At 34.9% G+C, this 24,976-nt stretch overlaps 1 protein-coding gene across 1 annotated transcript in view; it reads left to right on the forward strand.

Moving 5' to 3' along the window:
• Positions 1-24,976, forward strand: part of ADGRB3 (adhesion G protein-coupled receptor B3) — a 707,437-nt gene that overhangs the window by 381,840 nt on the left and 300,621 nt on the right. The window contains exons 14-16 of the mRNA XM_045867061.3: positions 9,333-9,482; positions 10,326-10,401; positions 23,345-23,447. Of these exons, the coding sequence (XP_045723017.2) occupies positions 9,333-9,482; positions 10,326-10,401; positions 23,345-23,447 (329 nt within the window). The remainder of the gene's footprint in view (positions 1-9,332; positions 9,483-10,325; positions 10,402-23,344; positions 23,448-24,976) is intronic.

The raw sequence follows: 24,976 nt of genomic DNA on the forward strand, positions 1-24,976 counted from the left end.
CATTTGAATAGACAGTGGCACCTTCTATTAAGGTGGGTGACACTGGAGAAGAAAGCGCTTTAGTGGTGGGAAATCAACAGTTATGCCCAATAAACATTTGTTGAATTAAAAAAAAAACACAATATTGGTCACACAAGATAATTTTTATTACATGCTTAAACACCATGTTTCCTTGCATTATCATTCATTTATGAGTTGTCTGTGATTACTTTCATATCACACCAGCAAAACTGGGTAATTGACTGATGTCCCACAAAGCTGAAAATATTACTTTTGGCCCTTTTATAGAAAAAGTTTGCCAACCTCTGCAATAGAGCATGGCCTGAAACTAATCTTAGAGTATGGTTTCAAACCAAACAATAATCTTCTCCATAATCTTTATAAAACCTTTGACTCCTCTTAAAGCCAGTTTCTTCTTATTAACACGCATCTCTCCATCCCTAAGTTAGTTCACTATTGCAGTCTTCTCTCTCTCCATTTATTTTGGTATCTTTCTATTTACTCCCTAAAAGTGAGCCTTTCCTAAACTACATTCCTTAGCTTTTTTTTTCTGTCATCTCCTTAATATCAGCACAACTCACCATCTCACTTCTTATAGATTTTTGCACAAATGCCAGCTAACTAAAGAAGCTTTCCTTACTTAGTAAAGTTTCCCAACCCCACTCATTATTCTCTAATCATATCATCTACATTTCCATCTAGTTGTATTTGTTCCTTGTCTGTCTCCCCCACAGATACCATGCCAGTCCCATGAGAGCAAAGACTAACTTTTTTGTTCACTGGTGTATTTTCAGTGCCCATAACTGTGTCTGGCATGTAATAGGTTCTCAGTTAATATTTGTTGTATAAATGAATCTGCCCATTCTATCCTCTCTTCAGGAGGACTTATCTATGCCCACATTATCAATTATTACTTCTAATTAGGAGGCATCTAACTTACATCTTCAAATTCTAAATTTGATCATGCTTCAGATCTCTTAGCCTATGGTATCATATTTAGCTTTTTCTCCTACTATTTTTCTACCTAAACTTTTCTGCCCTATTAGAAACATTACTATTTCTCTAGGGCATATTAAGTTTCCTCACCTCATGCCTTTCCTCCTGCCCAGAAGGTACTATTCTAATAGTTCTGGAACATTACAGGCCTTTTCCGGGCTTTAGGTTTGCACAGGCAGTGCCTTCCTCCCTGTCAAACCACAGCCAGACAGCCCCTCTTCAAAGAGGCCTTCTTTAGCCAACCAACCATGTTCCATCTCATCCTTTACTTCTTTCATACTCTCACAATCTAGCCTCATCTGGATTGTTTGTTCCCTTATTAATTGTGTATATTCCCCACTAGACTGTGAGCTCTTTCAAGGCCAAGACTTCATGTCTCCTTGCTCACTTGTTAAATCCTCAGTAGTAAGACAGCACTTGGAACATTCTCAGGGCTCAATAGAGATTTGTTGGATGAACAAATTTCCAGAATGAACTTCTGAGTCTACAGTGATCTCTTTTCCCTTGTCATCCCTTAACACTGGTCATTGCTATTACTTTTCTGGGGATAGATGAGTCACTATCTTGGAAAGCCCTTGGATTGTTGGCTTCAGTTGCTGTTTGCTGCCTGCATTGGTGCCCAATTCCTAATAGGTCCTTGATTTAATTCTTTTCTAGTAGTATTCAAAACCCCTTACATATCGAAACAGCATATTATACACACACATGCATACATGTGTATGTAAAGAGAAAGAAGTCAGTAATGTTGCATGTACAGAAGAACTCTCTCTCTCTCTCTTCTCTCTTATTCAAAACTTGGTTAATTATCATCTGATGCTCCTTCCTCTGGAGGAATTCTGTTCTTAATTTCTCTGGTTGGCAGAAGAAGGAAAACTTATTTCCTAAAGCATTTTCTTCTTTTTTAAAAATATTTTATTTATTTATTTTATTTGACAGAGAGAGAGAGTGCATGTACCAGCAAGGGAAGGGGCAGAGGGGGAGGGAGAGAATCTCAGGCAGACTCCTCATTGAGGGCAGCACCCATCGTCGGGCTCAATCTCATAACCATGACATCATGGCCTGAGCTGAAACCATGAGTCCAATGTTCAACCAACTGAGCCACCCAGGTGTCCCACTAAAGCATTTTCTATATCATTTGTTTTTACTATTCAGATATTCATGAAAAAATGACTTCCCATATCACATTTTATTTTGCATTTATGTTAGGAGTAAAATCATGAACTACTTGGGTAGAGAAGATGAACATTTATAAAAAGTATCTGTCTCTAAAAGACCACAAAACATACTCTTTTCAAAAACTAAAAGAAAAGTGGTGTCATCAGCTTAAATTTCCCCACAATACTCAGCGTAGCCTTGAAAGAAAAGGTAGGAAGAACATGCAATAGGTAACAGAATAAGTACAGAAACACATGTGTTTTTGGAATGTGTTTCTTTTTAAAGAAAAATTGTACTGTTTCAAAATATCTTCTCCATCATATGTCTGGAACAGAGGTAGGCATACTTTTTTCTGCAAAGGGCCAAACAGTAAATATTTTAGGATTTGTGGACCATCCAGTCTTCAGTGCAGCTATTGAACTCTGCTGCCATTGCTGCATGAAAATGACCCTAGACTCTATGTGAATGAATGGGTGTGGCTGTGTTCCAATAAGACTTCATTTGTGGACACTGAAATTGGAATTTCATATAATTTTCACATGCCAGGAAATACTATTCTTCTTTTGATTTTTTTCAATCATTTAAAAATGTGACAAACCAGGGGCGCCTGGGTGGCTCAGTCGTTAAGCGTCTGCCTTCGGCTCAGGTCATGATCCCAGGGTCCTGGGATCGAGTCCCTCATCGGGGTCCCTGCTCCATGGGAAGCCTGCTTCTCCCTCTCCCACTCCCCCTGCTTCTGTTCCCTCTCTTGCTGTCTCTCTCTGTCAAATAAATAAAATCCTAAATAAATAAATAAATAGATAGATAGATAAATAGATAGATAGATAGATAAATAAATAAATAAAATGTGACAAACCATTTTTAACTTGCAGACCATACAAAAATAGCTGATAGGAAAGATTTGGCCTGTGGGATGTAGTTTGCCAGTTCCTGGTTGAGACAGTTCAGCTTCTGTGAGAGTCAAGTATAGGCTGTGGACATACCCTGTGCATAGGTATGATTACATGTTAGGGAAGTAGGAGAGACCTGAGAAGAAGCCGAGGGAGTCCTCCATGAAGAGCACTAAAGTCTGGCAAAAATACCGTGAACAGCTAGAAGACTGTGCCCTGCTGTACAGAGACTCCCAGGCTTGGATAAAGAAACAGCCAATGGATAAAAACAGAATTTGAAGCTAATGATTCACAAGTAATTTACAAGTTTTTTTTTTTTATTTTGATGCTGGAAAGGAATATGTAAAATGGTTAATTATTTAAAGTTTCAATATACATAATATGTCATTAAAAGCTAACAAGTTGAAAAAAATATCCTCGATATACCACATAGTTACTTTTTTGACTGCCTAATTTGTCCACTTTTAAAAAATCAGAGGATCTTAGGTGCACCTGGGTGGCTCAAGTCGGTTAAGCAGCTGACTCTTGATTCCTGCTCAGGTCATGATCTCAGGGTCATGGGGATCCAGCCCCCTGTGTCAGGCTCCTTGCTCCATGGGGAGTCTGCTTCAGGATTCTCTCTATCCCTCTGCCCACCCCCCCACCCCGTGCGTGTGTGCTTTCTCTCTAAAAAAAATAAATAAGTCTTTAAATAAAAATTTAAAAAAATTAAAATCAGAGAATCCTACTTTTTCTCTGAAAAAGAAACACCTGTAAATTCCTAATGCGAAGAATATTTCTCATCTAAATCTCTGTGTCCTGGTCCTGGGACTTGGAGTCGCTTCCCTCTACACGGATGATGGTGGAATGCAACTGTAGGGAGCTCTCAGAGCACTGTGGTCCTTGTGGACACCCCTGCTGAGTGGCTGTGTTTCCTAGGAAGTGATGGTTGCACACTATTTTCTAGCAAGCCTATTCTTTCTCTTTAGCCCTCAGTATTCCAATCTTAGCCTTTCAGGAAAAGAGAGTAAATGGAGGAAATAGGGTGATGAGAGAAGAACCAAAATCTGTCTGTCTGACTGAATGTTTCCTATAAACCACTCACTGTTGCAGAATCCTAAGATATGATTTTTTTATGGAGATGTTAGAACGTAAAGATTATGCTAGACAAATTAAAATATATGTATATATCCCCTTTGGATAATCACCATTCCTCAGTAGTATCTAGTTTTGATCTCCTGTTGGACAAGTGAGAATAGTTTTATTTGCTCTCACTGAATCATTACATCTGTCTTTTATATGTAGTGCAAAAATATTATAGTAAGACAAAGTAAATTTGCTATTAATTTATTGGGGTAAAATCAAACTGCACCACACAGTGCAAAATCATATACTTCTGAGCAGGCAAACTGAGACTTGAGTCACAATGTTACCACTTTAACAGAGTCTACTTCCTCATTTGTAAAATGAATATAGGGATAATAACAATGAAGATACGGATAATAATGATGCCTCCTAGGGTTGTTTTAAATATTAAATAAGGGTTGTTCTAAATATTAAATAAGGTATCACATGTAAAGGACGCGCCTAAGTGCTGTGCTAAGAAGAGTGCCTAGCACAGAGGAGACATTTGATACATACTTGTTGAATAAATTAAGGAATGGCTAACAAAATGCTGAGGTCATGTCAAGTGTTCGGTAAGTGTCAGCTGTCCTTCCCTTCCCTCCCAAACGCCCTCAGTATTTTATAAGGCACTCAGCATTACTATACAAATATAAAAACCATGGCTTTTTAAGCTGCTAAATGCCAAGGGATCACACTACATGCAGGCTTTGCTCGGCCCCTCTGTGTTTGCAATGGTACACAGGCAAAACTAACAGTTGCTTTCTAACACACTGATGCATTGCAGAGTTCCTTCCCTGCCATATTTTTCTCCTAGGATTTCAAAACTGTGGGGGTGACCATCTAGTAATATTGAGTGATGTTTTCCACAAGCAAATCCATTTTGATAACTAGCCAATTTTCTAATATTGATGAGTTAAGACCCAATTTGTAAGTTGTTCCCTCTGAATCAACATGAAAAATGATGCAAACTTTAAATATTTTGGAAACATCAATATCCCTCTTAAGGCATCTCTTAAACTTCTATTTCTGTATCCACCTCTACTTTTGTGTATGATTCTAAGGTGCCCTTGCTTGGGAATTTCCTTTACTCATTTATAGACTGTGAGTTGCTGCTCTAAGCACTTAGGTCACTGCCTAAATTCTCTTTGCAAACTGTGGCCTTGGCTGCAATGGTAATACTGAATTTGTCACTGAGGATGCAGTCCTTTTCCTTTTCAATGGAGATTTTTAGCCTGGCTGACTTTGTGTGACCAAATAACCAGAGAAGCCAACCTCTTCCCTCTGGCAGATTCTATTGGAAAAAGGAAAGGGAGAGAGAGAGATGGAGACAGAGACACAGAGAGAAACAGAGAGAGAGGGAAGGAAGGAGGAGAGAGAGAGAGAGAGAGAAGAAAAGAAAAAGAAGGAGGAGAAGGGGTAGGGGGAGGAGAAGAAGGAAGGAAGGAGAAGAAGGAGGAAGAAAAGAGAATGAATAAAAAGGAACCTTCAGCTCCCTGGGTGACACACTTAAGTACTAAAGGATAAGTGCCTGCCTTTGGTTATGTGTATATATTTGATAAAAAGTTTTAAATACATAACCTCAATTAGCCGAACAGCAGAAGTCCCAGAAACTGGGACTGCCCACCGCCCCCCCCCCCCCCAAAAAAACCAAGTTAGGGACGCCTGGGTGGCTCAGTCATTAAGCGTCCGCCTTCGGCTCAGGTCATGATCCCAGGGTCCTGGGATCGAGCCCCACATCAGGCTCCCTGCTCCGCGGGAAGCCTGCTTCTCCCTCTCCCACTCCCCCTGCTTGTGTTCCCTCTCTCACTGTGTCTCTCTCTGTCAGATAAATAAATAAAATCTTAAAAAAAAAAACGAAAACAGGACATTATAGTTACCCTAAAATATCAAGATTTGAATCCCAAGCCCAGATCCAGAGTCCACACTTGAGCCATTCTGGTGAATTGTGATTTTCCTCTATTGGCCTTCATTTGCCCATTGTGCTCATTCCTCCAGCATTCATGCACACACCTTGGCTCTCTCATCTTTTCCTTCTATGTGCCTTCCATTCTTGTCCATGAAGCAACTGATGCATCATATTAGCTCCAACTTTTGTACATGACAGAGCTGCCATTCTCCAGGACCTCAGTTAGGGCTAAGTGCTAAAACCTCATGGTTTTCCTCAGGAACAATGGTAGAAGCTCCACCTTTGCTGCGTTGGTGAACCAAAAGCAAAACAAAACAAACAAAACTCAGCCCGTATGCTTTTAGACCCAACTGCGGGAATTCCTTATCCTTTCTGACGAGAAGGAATTTTATGCTGCTTATCCAAATTCAAAATGAAAGTTTTAAAATTGCAAAATGAAAGTGCAGCTGGTTTTGCTCCAAGGTTTATCGGTGATGAGTCACCTATTTTTATTGCTTAAGAAATCAAATCTAGTGTTGTAATGAAAACACAATACAGTGAATTTAGGATAATTCTTGGAGCATTCAAGATGTGCCTATTTGTTCAGGGACATTGTGTTCTTTGAGGTTTCTTCTAAGCACTTTAATCTTCTGTAAGAAAGGCATTTTCTCAGCTTTTGAGGAAAGATGCTCTATTATCTAACCACCCACAATGAGTGGTTTTAATGCAGCAATTACTGCAGAAGCAGAGGGTGGGGATTGTGCGCTTACGCTTTGCCTTTGTGTTCCTTTGTCAGCACTGGACACATATTTGTATAAACTTGGCACACTTTAAAGTATTCATTTTTAATCTTACCTCTTTGGTATTCACTTAACATCCGAGCTTCCCAGTTCCCTAAAGACTGCATCTAAGTTTTCCCTAAGGGTTTTGGACAGTTAAACCTGGTGAAGGAGGGAAGGGATTGAGGATTGAATTGGTCCAAGTGTCTGGTACAGGGATTGAAAGAAGGAGGAAATAAAAGTCATCTTTAAATTATTTTTGCTATATGGAAATAGGTTTTCTTGTTAATCATGTCAGGGTCATGAAGAACCACAGTGTCATCCAAGGCATCATCCTAGATAGCTTTAAGGTAAAGATGTACAATTTTAAATACTTCATATTTTAAACTAGCATTGGACTCTCATCAGTCTATGAAATCATATCCTTCTTGATAATGCATTTATTGAAAATATCATCTTACTTTAAGAACTACATTTCTACTAAAATCAATGAGTGTTTGTTTTTATGTCCTTTTTATGCTAAAGACTGCAATTCAAAGGACTTTTTGCACAAATTAAATAGTGATCCTAATTAATTTTTATATTTCTTTAATCTAGATGATGTTCAAAAGTACAATCTAATCTATATCATCATAACTTAATAGATAATCTGCCTTTAATTGAAGAATGAATGCATTTCATCATGTGAGATACAAGCATGTATAATTATATCATTTTGTATTTAAGAGTATGGCATTAGACTAGAATTTATTCAAGATAAAGTGATAGAGTTGGTACAGAATGTGCTTCCTTCATTTGTTATTTTTCCTTTTTGATCTGATTTTTGTTTTCTATCCAAGGTGTATGGAAACAGATGAATTATTAGACTTCAGAGTCCAACAGTTTATTTCTGGTTTATTTTCCTTTGTAACAGAAACCAGTTGTGAGATAGAAAAACCTTCATTTCTTTTCATCAGTTTTTAGAGCAAAGAGGTGAAATAAATTTCCTCTAAATATCAAGAAAACCAAAGTTAGAATCAAGGGATTTGGAATCAGATGAACTTAGTTTTGCAGGTTGAATAAAGCTTATAGGACCCTTAAGAAAGAATGTGCGGCCAATTTGCTGACCTTCTGCAGTGGAGGATTTGGACCTTTCAGGACACGTGAACTGGGTTATTTATGGACAACAAAGACTATATTGTTTGGAAAATTAAAGAAACAAATAATTACAGCTGTTATCCAAAAACAGCATTTAACATCCATAATGAATTTATGTGCTACTCAGCACCCTTTTTCCTTCAACATTTAGTAACAAAATCATTTTTTAAGCTTATTATGTCAAATTACAGGCCAAATGAAATCCCATCCTCTGCTGATAATGGATGTCTATAATAGCCTGAAAGAGCTTTAGTGAAGTACAATAATACATAACCATTTCAATTTGGAACAAAGCCAGTGATGCAATATATTTATACAACTAATATTGTTAAATTCTTAATTTTCGTTCTCTCGATTTAGATCATAAGTTTCTTCAGAGTGAAATCCACTTATGAGGAGCTGAATGGTTTCTTTAGCTTACTTCTGTAATAGCTTCTTTAGTTTTCTTCATTATCATTCTATTTAAATCCTCCATGAGATACCTAAAGCTTTAATGTAGAACAAGTATGGACCTATGTAAAAGTCACACAAATTACATTTCTTAATTGGAAATGTATATAATCAATAAGCACTTAAGTATTTATCATTATAGTTTTATGACATATATGTGTGTGTGTGTAATTGTTACATGTAATAAAAAATATATTCAGGCATTACCAAACATATCATTCATGAATTTTTTCAATGTATATTAAAGTACTTATTGCAAGTAAAGACATGATTCTCCATTCAAAGTATACATTGATTACTTTCAATTGCAGGGGGATGTTTTAAAAGTTTTGGGTTATTGGTCTACTTGATAAATCTTTCTGCATATTTTATCGGCTCTGTGGTTATGGCATTACTGGTGCTTTATTATTTGGATTATGACAGTTCTGTCTCCAAGAGCAATATGGCTTTGCTTTCCATGCCTCCATGGTACATCATTTAATCCATGAAAAATTTGTTCCAAAAAGATAACATTCAGACATAAATGCAGAAAATTTGTTCAAAAGACAAAGTTCAGATTTAAATACAAATTTCAGCCTATGAATCAAGTATGTTCATCGAAATCCTTAGCAAAAAATACAGTATGGACTTCTGACAATTGGAATGGAGGTCAGCCATGAACAACCATTGGCAATACACGCTGGTCCTCTCAGAATACACTCCATTGACCATCAGTGCCTGATTCTTCTGGAAAGCAACAGAAATCTAGATTGATAGGTAAAAGAATTGGCAGCCTTCATGAATATTGTCTAAGAATAGGAAACAAGTCTGTGTTGTGGCTCTGATAAATATAATTTTGGCTCAAGATTTTATTTTGAAGATATTGCAAGTTTTAATTTGGCCAATTGTGATTGCACTGAAAGATCTCAGTTAACATTATTACTTCTTTCCTAATAGTGGCTAGCATTCAGAAGCTTCCTGCAGCCTCTGTTCTAACCGACATCAACTTCCCAATGAAAGGACGAAAGGGAATGGTTGACTGGGCGAGAAACTCAGAAGATAGGGTAGTTATCCCAAAAAGCATTTTTACTCCTGTGTCATCAAAAGGTAAATATGTGAAATAATCTGAGCTTTGAACAAAACATTTCTAATAAGGCCGTTTAATAGTAGTACACTACATATAAATCTGCTCGCGTCAAACAACTTAGTAATAGTCTACAATCATGATTCTAAACTAATTTTGTAAATATAGAAAACTGACATTTGGTCTCTAAATCAGAAGTTACTGGAGGAAAGGATCTATTAAAATGGGAAAAAAATACAAGTGCAAATTCTAGACCTGAGTTTGGCCTGGTTAAGTTTCAGGATTGGCAGTTTTATCTCAGTGTAAAGCCTGTGGCATATTTTAATTTTAGGTATGGAAACGCATTGCATTTTCCACAGTCATTTTTTACTTCCTCCTCACTTTTGCTTTGGTTTGTAGATATTATTTTGGTATATAAAAGCAAATTTAAGAAAAATTCAGTTTGGGGACCATCTTCAGCAGCCTCTAAAAGTTAATGGCTACTTTTGACAGCGACACCCGTCTTCCTTTTTACCTTGGAGATTTTGACCTTCTAGCTTAGAGCTCCAAAAGAAAATTGTTTTTCCTTCCCCATATCATTAAGATTTGAAACTCCTTAGCTGCAACTACTGTAGCCTTCTGTCTCAGCCTGGTGAAGGAAGGTTACTTCATATGACACAAAAGCCCTGAAAACTCATCTTTTTGAGCTACCCTTAATATGTATGGTGTGTGGGTTAATCTGTCCCATGCATGGTTAGGAAGGCATTTCTTCTATTCAGCTTTGCATCAGCAAGTACTGGAATCCCCTTGTAATAAGCAGATTAAAGTTTTAGAAGACAGTATGTTTCTTGTCGTTTCGCTAATATTTTTCATTTCATTTTTTCTAGAATTAGATGAATCATCGGTATTTGTTCTTGGAGCAGTTCTGTACAAAAACTTAGATCTAATTTTGCCCACTTTGAGGTAAGCTATGAAATAATAAGCTGTTATAATCTTTGTAAATTATTCCAAAAATGTGATTATAGCTCATGCTATGAAAATAGTCAAACAAGCTTTGTTAATACAAAGGGCTTTTTCTTAAATTAAATAGAAAATACCCATTTAATGAACAGCTTATTAGCATATTATGCACTTCAAGACAACTAGAAAAGACAATTTTGGTCTCTGATTATACCCCTGCAATTCCTTTGTAACTAATCATGACTTGCCTTAAGACTAAGGAAAAAAAAAATTAAGGAAAAGAAAAAAACTCAAGTCTCTGTAGTAGAATGGGTTGTTTTAAAATTAATCTGTCTTCTCTCTTTATTTGCACTTAATGGTACTGTTCATCAACATTACATGAAATTAAAGGAGTGCCATGATGACTGGGAATGCATGCTTTGTTCTTCATTTGCACAAGATCTCAATTTGCCTCTAAATAAATATTCAATTATAGCGACATTAAGAAAAAATGCTGTTGTTAAATTAGAGGACTATTTTTGGAAGAAATCCATTGATTTCTTTCCTCCCAGCCATGAAAAGAAACAATTACACATAGTAATTCTATGAACATTTATTTGCTCTATTGTCTTAACTACTTTACCTGATCTCACAGAAAACATCATTCACACCTACTTGGGTAGTAATGCTCTCACTCATGATGACTTGTTTCCTCTACCACATCTCCTTCTGGATGACTGAGACCAAGTTTTTTTTTTGTTTTTTGTTTTAGTTAAACACAGCCACATTTGCAGTGAGCTCTTACTCACACCCTTATGAATAAAGCTTTAAGTTTTTAGGGAGGAAAGACTGTAAATGATGTTTACAGTTATACCAGGAGCATAACAAATAGTCTCATAAATAAACACAATTAGAGTTCAGTCCAGCAGAAAAAAAGGCCTTGCAAGGAAGCAACTAAGTTTTCTGCAGTGGCAGTGACTAGTCATGATTCTTTGGAGAAAATCTTTCCATGTGCAGCAAATTATTAATACAGTCGGTGAATCTCTAGCTGCAATCAAAGAGACAACTATGAGAAGTTGAGTTTTCTTTAATTACCTTCTTCTCTGGATGGAATTTGGGCTTTCTGAATTTGAATCAGTCTGTGTTTGCTTTTGTTCTACCAATAAAAGATTTTCAAAACTAATGAGTTTACTGTCAACTTTTCCACTGGTTTTGTTAAAACACTTTGGTATGCACAATTACAGATAAAATAGACTTATACTTACATTGCCTCTAACTTTGTGTGTGGTGTTTATTTGAAAAGAAATGTGCTCAAGTTCAGTGCACCCAGATACTCAAAGTTAGACCCTTATTTCCATAGGGGGTTCATTTATATGAAGCTAGTCTTTCAAGAACTCTAGACTAGACACTAACTCAAAATCAGAGGACTTGGGTTTTAATTTTAATTTCACATAACAAAAAATTTATAAACTTATCCAGTCACTCAGAAATCGCCTGCCTTCAGTTCAGCTTTAAAATATAAGCACCAAATAAATAAATAAATAAATAAGCACCTTGATGTGCAACATTCACCCTGTTTGCTGCTGAGAGACATAGTGAATGCAAACAAAATATTCAACATAAAATGCTTTAGATTGTGATATAGTTTTTCTCCTACCTGTCTAACAAAGTTGCATTATGATTAATCTTGTTTTGCATAATACCATGGAACTCACCCATACAACTGAAGCCAGGTTATTCCGTGTTTCATAAATTTATAGTCAAGGGAATTGAAAATTTTTTTAGGGTAGACTAATGGGTATGTTATGAATGATTTAATGGATAAAGCAGGGAATCGTCCAAAGCAGCGGCCCCCCTAACACCACCTGCGACACAAACGGATTCAAATTTGCAGGCAAGTCATTGACTTTTTTATATGTATATTGTGGGGTTGAACTCAAAGGTTCTCTCCAACTTCAAAAATTCCTTGTCTTTATTGCAGTAAAACTGGAGAATTGTGCAGTTCTGACATATTCTTTAGCTTAAAGTCCTTAACAACCTTTATATAAGAACTATGAATACCCACTCATACTTTCTATGTACAAAGTAATTAGGTAAATGACTATAGGAAAACAATATTCGCATTTAGACTGGGAATAATGACAATGGAATGCTCAGGATGAAATGTTTGTTTAAGTACCGTTTCAAAGGTGAAATATTAGCATTTACTTCTCATTTCCTTTTATTTTACATAGTAAAATAATGTAATGAAGCATTCTCAAGCTTGTTTTTTTTTTTTAATTCTCCTTTTCAAAAAACTATTCCAGAAAGTTGAGTTAATAACCATGCCAATGATAGATCTGCTAAATAAGATAAGCCTTTGAAAGGACAAGGGTGATGTCTTTGTTTCAGTCACTGAACAAATATTTACTAAACAGCAACCTGGCTAACCTTACTGTCTGAATTCTCTTAAATCTTTTCTACTGTCGAAACTCCAGAACAGTGCTTAGTAAATAACAAAGGCCCAAGAAATGTTTACTGGAATAATTAATTGTCTTATCTGATAGAATATTCTACATAAGCCATTTTTAAAATAATAAGGTACATAGACATTTAGTGTATATACCATACAAATATTTTAGGAACAGAGGAATAAAATACATATTTTGTGTTGTTTTACTTATAAATTGGACTATGTGAATTGAACCCAGTAGGGAAGGGAATATCTTCCAATTCAACATGCAAAAAGATTTGCTCTTTATGTTTAGTTATTTACCAAGTTTTCATGACACATTTTCCTGAGTGATCATTTTACTAATTATCTGTTGAAACTATTGGAGCCAAGTTTCCCATACACTGAATAATGTTAGGCTTGCTGTTAAGTTTCCAGAAATTTTATATTTTGATACAATCATTTTCAAAACAATACTTTGCATAATTTCTCTCATGGGGACTAGGAAGGAGAACTTGATGTAATGTTTTGAATAGATATGATTTAGAAATTTCCCTTCATACATAGGCAGAAATAACTTTGCATGTTGACTCTTTTATTTAGAGATTTCTTTTCTTCTCTTGCCCTAATATGCATTCAACTATTCTTCAAGCTGCAATTTTTATTTTGCCATTTGATTGTCTTCCCTTTTACAATTAAGTAAATTTAGATTGTCCCTTCAACTGAAGGAATGTTCTCTACTTTTGTCCAAACTAGATATGTGCTGTTCTCAGCCTTCCTTACTTTTATCCCTCTTAGAATAATTTTCGATAGTCAAAAAGCATAAACCAGGATATTAGTGCTGCAAGGTCCTTTAAAGGTTAGTACCCTCTAGAATTCTAATTTTTCACGTGAGAAACTGACCTCCTTATTTGTTCAGTGACCTACCCAAGATTATGTGTCCAGTAGGTCACTGAGTTCTAATCCAACTCAAGTCTTCTCGGCCAAAACCAGGACTCTTCCACTGTCTTGCTTCCTCTATGATGCTAGTATCGATTCCTTTGAGCAGTACAAGCTATGCATTTCGATGTTAGTGTGAATACATATTGCTCTTATGCCGAAAATCTTCTAAGGTCAAGGAGGAGGTGACCATGTATGAGCACCCTCAAGGATACTTGAGGGTCAACTTGGTGGACCCAACCCAGGCTACTGACATCAAGGCGTGAGGCTATCACTCTTCCCAGCTCCTCATGACCATTTTTGGGATGAAGGCTGGCCAGCAGAGGCTAGAGGGTCTTTTGAGAGAGGCGAGGCCACCCACACACATCCCCCACTCGAGTCAAGAAACTAACAACCACTCACAGCCTGACAAGCTCCCAAACCACTGGTGAGGAATTTTAACTGTAATAACCTTTTAGAAGGACAATTTGGCAATATCAAGAGGCTTTAAAAATGCATTGTCATTGATGCAACCACTTCTAGGAATTTATGGTACAGAAATTATCTCTAAGGAAAAAAAAAAGTGTAACCAATCATACACTCAAGCTAGCATTTAAGAAACGGTTGTAAACAGTCTATTTTCTGATTCATTTAATAGTCAGATTCCAGTTTTATAGGAAATCACAATACTTTTGAGTATAGGAGCAATGTGTAGTTTTCCTGTAGGACATGTGGAAGATATAGTCCTGTTTAAAAAAAAAAAGCATTTTAATGTAGCTATTGACATTCACGACACTGTAAAGGATCTAATTAAAATTATATGCAAATTCCACTATAGTATTAAAATGCCAGGAAAAATATAGATGAACAAAAAACAACAATGTTCTCATAAGCCAGTAGTGGTTTGAAAATTATCTTTCGAAAAGGAAAAAAAATTTCAATAATGCAAAACCACATGAATTTGCTGTCAGGTGCACCAACCTAATAAAGATAAATGATGTGGAATTTTTTTCATATTTAGCAAATGGAACTCATTTGAGTTTGTATATTATAAGAATTAAAAGCAAATGGGAAAAGCAATTGAACTAAATTATTTTGAAATAATCAAAAAATGAAAACATAATTACTTTTAAACCCATACATTCTGAAGGCAATCAACCTGAAATTGTTGAGTTCTCTTAAGAGCACCTGTTCTTCAGTTTCAGGACCTAAACCTTGGATCTTGCTTCTTGATTCCGAGTTTTCAATGACATATTGTAGTTTTTCTGACATCCTATATCTTTTTATAATATCCTATTGTGAGGACACTAGAAATTAAAATTATCTATGGGAATAACAAATTTGCATGACTAATACTATGAAATATTATTATGCATTCAGTATATTACTTACAAAAATCTGAGTTTAATTTAGTCATACCTTTTGAAAGTGAATTTAAATCCCTGATCACTTAACTTCTTTGTAGTTCTAGGTGTCACATCCCTTAGTAAACCTACCTTGAAATCCTAATTAGTTTTAAAGCGCTAAATTAGCCCAATCCTACTTTTTAGCAGCCATCAGCTGATTTTAGTTTTATTTATTTATTTTTTTTTTAAAGATTTTATTTATTTATTTGAGAGAGAATGAGAGAGAGCACATGAGAAGGAGGAGGGTCAGAGGGAGAAGCAGACTTCCTGCCAAGCAGGGAGCCCGATGAGGGACTCGATCCAGGGACTCCAGGATCATGACCTGAGCTGAAGGCAGTCGCTTAACCAACTGAGCCACCCAGGCACCCTGATTTTAGTTTTAAAAGCAAATATGTTTAACTTAATGATTTTGATGAAGTCCCAGTTCCTAGTATATATGAAATCATTTATTTTGTTTTGGTTTTATTTAAATTGGGGGGCTGGTTTGAAACAGTTATGAAAACTCTCAAGTTAGAAGCTACATGAACTATAATTCTAAACATGGAAAGAGGATACAGTAATTTTAATAACTTTTATTAAGCCATTAACAACTCTTTACTGTACCTTATCCGGTTATCCTTTATTTGCACAATAAGTTCTACAGTCCTCTCACTGATGTTTATTTGTAACACTGCAGTGCATTTTCTTAAATATGGTAAAAAACACATAACATGAAATTTACCCATCTTAAGATGCACAGAATAGTAGTGTTTAACTGTATGCACCTTTTTGTGCAACAAATCTCTAGAACTTTTTCATCCTGCAAAATTGAAACTGTATACTCTTTGAACAACAACATCCTTTTTCTCACCTCCTCCCAGCCTCTGTGTTTCTAGAACTTTGACTATATTAGGTATCTCATATGAGTGGAATCATGCATTCCTTGTTTTTTTATTTTTGTTTTTGTTTTGTTTTTTTTTAGTGACTGGTTCCACTTAGCAAAATGTTTTCAGTGTTCATCTTTGTTGGAGCATATGACAGAATTTTCTTCTTTTTTAAGGCTGGATAATATTCCATATTCTGTATATAGCCATATTTTCTTTATCTATGATCTATCAACAGATATTTAGGATGCTTCCACCTCTTGGCTATCATGAATAGTGCTGCAATAAACAAGGGTGTGCAAATATCTCTTTGAGATTCTGTTTTCAATTCTTTTGGTTATATATCCAGAAGTGGGATTTCTGCATCATATGCTAATTATATTTTTGATTTTTTTGAAGAATCTCCATTCTGTTTTCCATAGCAACTGCACCATTTTACATTCCCACTAACAATGCACAAGGCTTCCAATTTCTGCACAACAATGCCAACACTTGTTATTTTCTGGGTTCTTTTTATTGTTTTGTTTTATTTGTTTGGATAGTAGCCATCCTAATAGATATGAAAGGATATCTCGTTGTGGTTTTGATTTGCATTTCCCTGATGATTAGTGATGTTGAGCATCTTTTCATATACTCGTTGGCCATCTCTATATCATATTTGGAGAGATGTCTAAGTCTTTTGCCCATTTTTTAAATCCTATTGTTTTTTGTTATTGTTGTTGAGTTTTAGGATCTCTTTGTATATTCTCCATATTAACCCTTTGACAGATATATGGCTTATAAATATCCTTTCTTATCCCATAGACTGCCTTTTCACTCTGTTAATTGTTTACTGCACAGAAGTTTTTAAGTTTGATGTAGTACCATTTGTGTAGTTTAGTGTTTGTTGCGTGTGCTTTTGGTGTCATATGAAAGCAATCATTGCCAGATTCAATGTCATGAAGCTTTTCCCCTATGTTTTCTTCTAGGAGTTTTATAGTTTCAAATCTTATGTTTAGATCTTTAATCTATTTTGAGTTAATTTTGTTATACGGCACAATGTAAGGGTCCATTGTTTTGCATGTGGATGTCCAGTTTTCCCAGCATCATTTGTTGAACAGATTATCTTTCCCCCATTGTGTGTAACCTTGGCACCATTGTCAAAGATAATTTGAGCCTGTAAGAGAGGGTTTATTTCTGGGCTTTCTATTCTATTCAGTTGGTTTATGTGTCTGTCACTTGTCTTTATCCCAGTACCATACTGTTTTGGCTTGCTGTAGCTTTGTAATATGTTTTGAAATAAAGAAACATGAGGCCTCTAGCTTTGTCTTACTTTGTAAAGATTGTATTGACTATTCAGAGTTTTTTGAGAATCCATATAAATTTCAGGATTTTTTTTCTATTTGGGTAAAAAAAAGTGTCATGGGATTTTTGATAGGAATTGCAGTGATCTTTAGATTGCTTTGGGTAGTACAAACATTTTAACACTATTAAGTATTCAAATTCATGAACATGGGACATCTTTCCATTTATTTCTGTCTTCTTTGATTTCTGTCAGCAAGATTTTTTTTGGGGGGGTGTTCAGCATAAAAGTCTTTTACTTTCTTACATTCATTCCTAAGTATTTTATTCTTTTTTATTCTATTATAAATAAATTTATTTCCTTAATTTATTTTTTGGATTATTTGTTAGTGTATAGAAATGCAACTGAGTTTTAAGTGGAAATGTTGTATGATTTAACTTTGCTAAATTTGTTTATTAGTTCTGACAGGGTTTTTTGTGGAATATTTAGGGTTTTCTACATATAAGATCATTTCACCTTGAACATGGATAATTTTGCTTCTTCCCTTCCCATTTGGTTGCCTTATATTTCTCCTTCTTGCCTAATTGCTTTGGTTAGGAATGCAATACTATGTTGAATAGACGTGGCAATAGATGGCATCCTTGCCTTGTTGCTGATATAACAGTGAACACTTTCAGTTTTTTACCATTGAATATTATGTTAGCTGTGGGTTTTTCATACGTGGTCCTTACTATGTTGAGATACATTCCCTCTATGTCTAATTTGTTGAGTTTTTATCCTGAAAAAATGAATTTTTTTCAAATGTTGTTTCCGCATCAATTGAAACAATCATGTTTTTGTCCTCCGTTCTGCTAATGTAGTATATTACCTTGATTTTCATATGTTAAACCATCCTTGCATCCCAGAAATAATTCCCACTTGATCATGTTGTATGATATTTTTAATGTGTTGTTGAATTTGATTTTCTAGTATTTTGTTTAGATTATTTATTTATTTATTTATTTTTTGTATCACTCTTCATCAGGAATATTGGCCTGTAGTTTTCATTTCTTGTATCTTTTTCTGATTTTGGTAGGAGGGTCTCATAAAGTGAGTTTGGAAGTATGTCCTTCTCTTCAGTGTTTTGGAAAAGTTTGAGAAGAATTGATGTTAATTCTTCTTTACATATTTGATGGAATTTTTCCAGCGAAGCCATCTGTTCTTGGGCTTTTCTGTGTTGGGAGGTTTTGATAACAGATTCAATCTCTAATAGTTACAGGTCTGTTCCATTTTTAAATTTCTTCATGAATCTTAGTCTTAGTAGTTTTTATGTTTATAGGAATTTCTTTTAAGTTATCCAATTCATTAGCATGTGATTGTTTATAGTAGTCTCTTGTAATCCTTTTTATTTCTGTGGCATCAATTCTAACATCTCCTCTCTTCATTTCTAGTTTTTGTTATTTTAGTTTTCTCCTTTTTATTAGTTAGTCTAGTTAAGAGTTGGTCAATTTTGTTGATTTTTTTTTCAAACAACTCTTATTTTGGTTGATATTTTCTATTGTTTTTCTGTTCCCTATTTCATTTGTTTCTGCTTTAATCTTTATTGTTCCCTTCTTTCTGCTAACTCTGGTTTTAGGTTTTTTTTTTTTTTTTCTAGTTCTGCGAGATATAAAAACAGGTTGTTGATTTGAGCTCTTTCTTCTTTTTAAATGGAAGCATTTACCCCATTTCTGTCTTAGTGCTTTTGCTGTATCCCATTAGTTTTGATAATGTTGTGTTTTCATTTTCATTAGTCTCAAGATATTTTTAGTTTCCCTTGTAGTCTGTCCTTTGGTCATTGATTGTTCAAGAGTGTTTTTTTAATTTCCACATATTTGTGAATTTTCCAGTTTTTGTTTTTGTTTTTTGGTTTGTTTTTGTTTTTTTTTTTGCCTTTGATTTCTAGTTTCATTCCACTGTGGTCAGAAAAGATACTTAGTATGATTTCAATCATCTTAAATTTGTTAAGACTCTTTTTGTGGCATCACCTGTGATTTATCCTGGAGAAGACTATATGCACTTGAGAAAAACGTATATTCTGCTATTGTTGAATAGGGTGTTCTTTAAATGTCTGTTAGATCCAGCTGATCTATAGTGTTGTTCATGTCCTCTGTTTCTTATTGATCTATTATCTGGTTGATTTATCCATCATGAAAGTGGGGTATTGAATTGAAATCTACTATTTTTGTATTACTCTCTATTTTTCCCTTCCATTCTGTCAACATTTGCTTCATATATTTGGGTGCTCTGCTCTTAGGTATGTATATGTTTATAATTGTTATATCTCCCTGGTGAATTGGCCCTTTTATCAGTATATAATGTTCTTCTTTATCTCTTATTATGGTTTTTGACTTAAAGTCTATTTTGTCCATTACAAATATGACTATCTCTGCTTTCTTTTGGTTACCATTTGCATGGCCATCGTTTTCCATCTTTCACTTTCAGCCTGTGGTATGTCCTTATACCTAAAGTGAGTCTCTTGTAAACAACTACATTCCATTTTATAGTCACTTCTTTTGACTCTCTTTAAGATATGGTTTATGTACTCTAAGTGCCTTAAGCCTTTGTAATAATTGTGAAGAATAACTTGGGTCTCCTTTGAATGAATAACTCTACACATTTGAAATGTTTTAGCCAAACCTACTAGCACAAATTTCAAGAACAGAAAAAAACTTTATTATTGCCGTCATGAAATCCTTTTGGCTATAAGACCTGCTTTCCTAGCAGTGAATATAAATGTGTGCCCAGCCAGGAAGCACTAGTAGATCACAAAGCTTGACATGGCATGTAAGGAGCTAGCTACTCACTTATGCAAATTAGAATAAATTGATGGAATAAATTAAAGATACTTTCACATGCTATACACTTTTTAAAAAGAGACCCACTGCATAATGTAAATTTGCTTATTTTTCCTTCATTAAGCACTTTAATACCATGATAATGGCATTACATTTTAATCCAACTTGGTCAAAAGTTTGATATTTTTGTTTATTATGTGTTTATTTAATATGATATTTAAACATGTGTTAGCACTAAAATGTGCGAAGCATAATGCAAATGAGGATATATAAATGCTAGACACAAATCTTGCCCTCGTTGAACTTATAATCATGTGGAAGGAGACATACATACCATTAATGGATGTTGTGGTAGAGATAGTTACATATTAGCAGGACAGGGTGGGGGAGGGTACTAACATGAATGTGATGAGAACACCCATCTGCGTAATTATATTGGCATGCATCCTTTCCCAGTTGAATTCTAAATAAGTTCACACACACACATACACACAGCAAAAGTCATAAGGTGGGCTCTGTCCTCTAGGGGTCATCTCCACCAGGCCAGTTGAGAAACTGATAAATCTGACACAGAGTAACATACCCTACAGAGGGCTGCTCATCTTAGCTACTTTACTTTCTATTTAGACCCAGTTTCCCAGGGTCTAAATTCCCACATGCCCAAACACACAAAGAGAGCTTCATAAATATCTTGACAAAATTATAAATTCCTGTTTGGAATACTCACATCTGTATTTTCCAGTAAATGATCCACTTACACAACTTTAAAATAATACAAAATATCTGTATACCATTAAATTTAACTAACATTTATTAATTAAAATTAGCAGTTGAGTTAAATTAACATTGGCTTTATTTATAGCAGAGAAATGGGATTATAAATAGAACCAGAATAAAGAGGCAAAATGAATTAAAGTGACATGTAAATATTTTTGTTTCAAGGTAAACAAACCAGAACTCAAACATATTCAGGCTAATTTGGAAAAGGAACTTGCATCTGTGTGCTCAGGACTATTCTCTGGGCGAAACCTCCATAATTCTTTTTGGTGGTGACAGACAAACATTCTCCCCAATCCCAAATTATATACACCTTGTCATGCTGTGAGAATCCTGTCACATCTGCTAATATAATTAATTGCCCAACATCACCTCACAGCTTTGTTAATTCCATCTATTCTCACCTGATGCCCTGAACACCTTTACTCAGAGAAACAGGGAACAATAAATTTGCAAAGGGAACTTGGCATTTAAAGTTTACCTTCATATCATTCTCAATGCAACTGACCTTCAGTTAGTATTAAATGAAATAAAGGACAGTTAACCAGCCCTCTCTGTTTGCAGCTACCTTCCCCTAAGAAATATAAAGTCAAATTTATACTTTGTTGTTCTTTACTTTTTATTGTTAGGCTAGATACCATGAAGTTTCCTGAGTGTTTAAGAATTTGTTATTTGACATTACTGAATACATGAGAGATGGGCTAAAAAATGTTATCCAATTCAAAATAAGTTTATAGTTCCTCTATTACTAAATATGGTAAATTCCTCATGGTGGCAGAGTCAGCATTTTTTTTCTGGTGAAATATCATGGCAAAGACCATCCCATTAGAGAAAAGATTTTCACAAAGAATGTGGGGTTCAACATTGTTCTACAGTATTAGAATTATACGATTTTGATGGTATGGCCATTTTTGGAAACAGTGTGGCATCTACTCATAAAATTAAACATGCTTTCACCACATGATCAAGTCCACTCCTAGGTATTTACCCAAAACATATGAAAACACGTGCCTATGTAGAAAGTATGTATGCCAATTATTCATAATAGCCAAATATGAATACTACTGTTCATAAAAGCTAAAAACCAGAAGTAACCCACAGGTTGTTTACTTAATTGATGAGTAGGTCACAAACTGTGTTATAGCCATATCATGGAAGAGTGCTCACCTATAAAGAGAAACAAAATGGATGAATCTCAGAAACACTATGCTGAGTGAATTAAGTCAAACATGAAGGTCTTGTATAATTCTATTTAAATGAAATTCTAGAAAAGGCATGATTATAGTGGCAACATGTTCATTAGTTGCCTGGAACCTTGGGAGCAGGAGGGGATCAGATGCAAAGAGCTCAAGGAAAGTGTTCAGGGTGAGGGATCAGTTGTCTATCTTGATTTGGTGCTGCTTGCATGGTAGTATACAATTACTAATAGCATTAAACTGCCCACTTAAAATTGGTGAATTTTATTACCTACAAATAATGCTTTGAGCAACAAAAAAGAGGGAAAAATGAAATGACTTCATCTTTGATACCTGTTACAAATTGCCCAGAATAGTACATGTTCTATGGAAGAACGTGCTCTGTGGTTTGTTTCAAATCAAAAAGAAGGGATGGAAGAAATATATATAGCTGAAAGTATAATAAAACTTTAAATCTCTAAATAAGAGGTGTTGTGTGGCATTTTATACATGTTGGATAAAAACCTGTATGTACAAGAAAGAGTTGGCTCAGTTTTATATGTTTATGTTTATGGATAATTTTTGTAGCTTGTAAATACATTTAAAACTTCTTTGTGGGTGAACTGTAATTGGTAAGATATTTCAAAAGGCAAATGTATTCCTTCCATGGAGCATACTGAGATAAAGAAGTGGCCTGAAAGTCTCTATTGCCTAAGTGAATGATGGTCAATGATTAGCAACAGTATTTATTTACATTTAAACACTGCTTACTTTCATGCTAAACCACATCCCAATCATTCATCTTAATGAATTTTGAGATAGTCTAAAAAAACCCACCAAGATAGCACTTTACAAGAAGAATATTTGGTCTCCTGGAGAACAAAACCGTTAAGTCCACCTTGAGATAAATGGATTCTATTCATTTAAAGATTACCTGAAGGTTTGAATTCACAATCCATCTCTCTTGTAGGTGAATCAGATTTAAGTAATCAAAAGCTTGTCAGTGCTGCTGCTTTTTCATTTTCCCTGCATCTAAAATGGTACAGTCAGCAGTAGCTTCCCCCTCCCAAAGTTTTCTAGTTCCAGATAGGGTTTGTTTATAAGAAGTGAACTGTAGCTTTCCATGAGTAGTACTCTAGTATCATGCTTAAAATCTGTTTGCCCAATGTTTCTGTGTTTTCCTTAAGATACGTTAGGATATATTTATTTAACATGCATCCCAACATGTACTGAGCAGTAGGAATTCATACTTGTCATCGATCCTTTCTCCTTTTAATAATCATAATTACTCTGTTTCAGAAATTACACTGTCGTTAATTCCAAAATCATCGTGGTCACAATAAGGCCTGAACCCAAAACAACTGATTCGTTCCTGGAGATAGAACTAGCTCATCTGGCTAATGTAAGTATCGTCCATGTGGCATTGAGTTGCTTATAGAATTTACCTTTAAAGAAAGGTTAACACTCATTTGATTAGAGCAGAACACATTTTTCTAGACTTTTTAGAGTTATAAATGAAGGGATTTGTCATGAAGGTATATATTATATGGAAACAAAATGCCGAGAGATACCAAGTGACGTGCATGCGTTTTTGATAACTCTACTTCTGGTGACTGTATAGTTTGAAATACTGTTTTTATCAAGTTTTATAAAAATGCAGAATTTCGTTTTTTAAAAAAAATACCGGATTATCCTATGCTTTTGTCCGTAATAAAACTCCCTTCAGTTTATCCAAGATAATAATTACTAAATTGTTTATGTATGTACACATCTTTACTGGGCTCTGAGCCAAGCAGTGGAGGAGACCAAGATGAATAAGAACCTGTCTCACCGTGTGGTGGGGAAGATTGCCACGTAAATACATAGGTTTAAGATGCATACAGCAATAGAAGTTATAAACATAATACAAAGGGGAATAATTAACTTCAGAGTACCCCAGAGTAGAAGAATGGGTGGGATGGCATATGAAAGTGCTAGGTCAAAGATCAGAGAAGGCTCCTTAAAACTACCTGGGTACTCCAGTGATCTAAACCTCTCATTCCAGAATGACAAAAACGCTTTCTTGAATCCATCCAACTGCAACTGAAATTCTTTAAATCTTGTTCAATCCTTCTGTAGAAATTTAAAATTTCTTATATTTTACACATTCACTTTAAATGCTTCAATCATTGATGATTAGGGACAAGGAAAGTGATTCCTATTAAGGCTCTCCTGATTATACTTTGATACTCCCTGTATTAAACTGAGCCACTCTCCTGTGTTACATTACACAGTTGTTGTTTTTTTTAATTCCTTGAAAAGTTTCTGTGAAGCTGACCTTTACATACAAATAACAAAAGCACAGAGTGTCATTTTCCCAAATTGATAAATTTGATGAATGACATAACAGAATTTATACTCACATCCTTTAGTTTACAAAACCTATGTATTCTCTCCTATTTTATAATTTCTGATTTCCAAAAAGAAAATGAATCTTGGTTTTATAAAAAAATGACAATAATCTTCCCTGTAAACCACTTTTTACTAAAATGGCTCAGGCTTCTTAAATTGTTTAATGAAGATCTCAAATCTCTTAATAATGACTTTTAAAACATCACAACTAATACTTAAACTATTAGGTCTTTTTCTGCTTTTGCCAAAATGTGACCATACCGGTTCTATTTAATTTCAAGAATGTGTTTTATTTCTATAAAATCTACCTCTTTTATACTAAGAATAATCTCATCTCTACCTAATCTCATCACTGCACTGAACACTGGGAATTCCTTTAACATTAGTTTTGAGTAAGGAACTTATTTTTTTGTAGGTTCAAAATTAGTTTAAAAAATACTTATTTACTTATGTGTTTGTTTTTATGGCTTATTATGGTAATGTCTACCAGTTATAAGCATTGGTAAAAAAATAGGAAGAGATACTAATTCTTCAAATTGC

This window comes from Mirounga angustirostris, unplaced genomic scaffold, assembly GCF_029215605.1.
Source record: "Mirounga angustirostris isolate CCGP_5_RB_7025 unplaced genomic scaffold, mMirAng1.0.hap1 SCAF_8, whole genome shotgun sequence".
NCBI classification, from domain to species: domain Eukaryota; kingdom Metazoa; phylum Chordata; class Mammalia; order Carnivora; family Phocidae; genus Mirounga; species Mirounga angustirostris.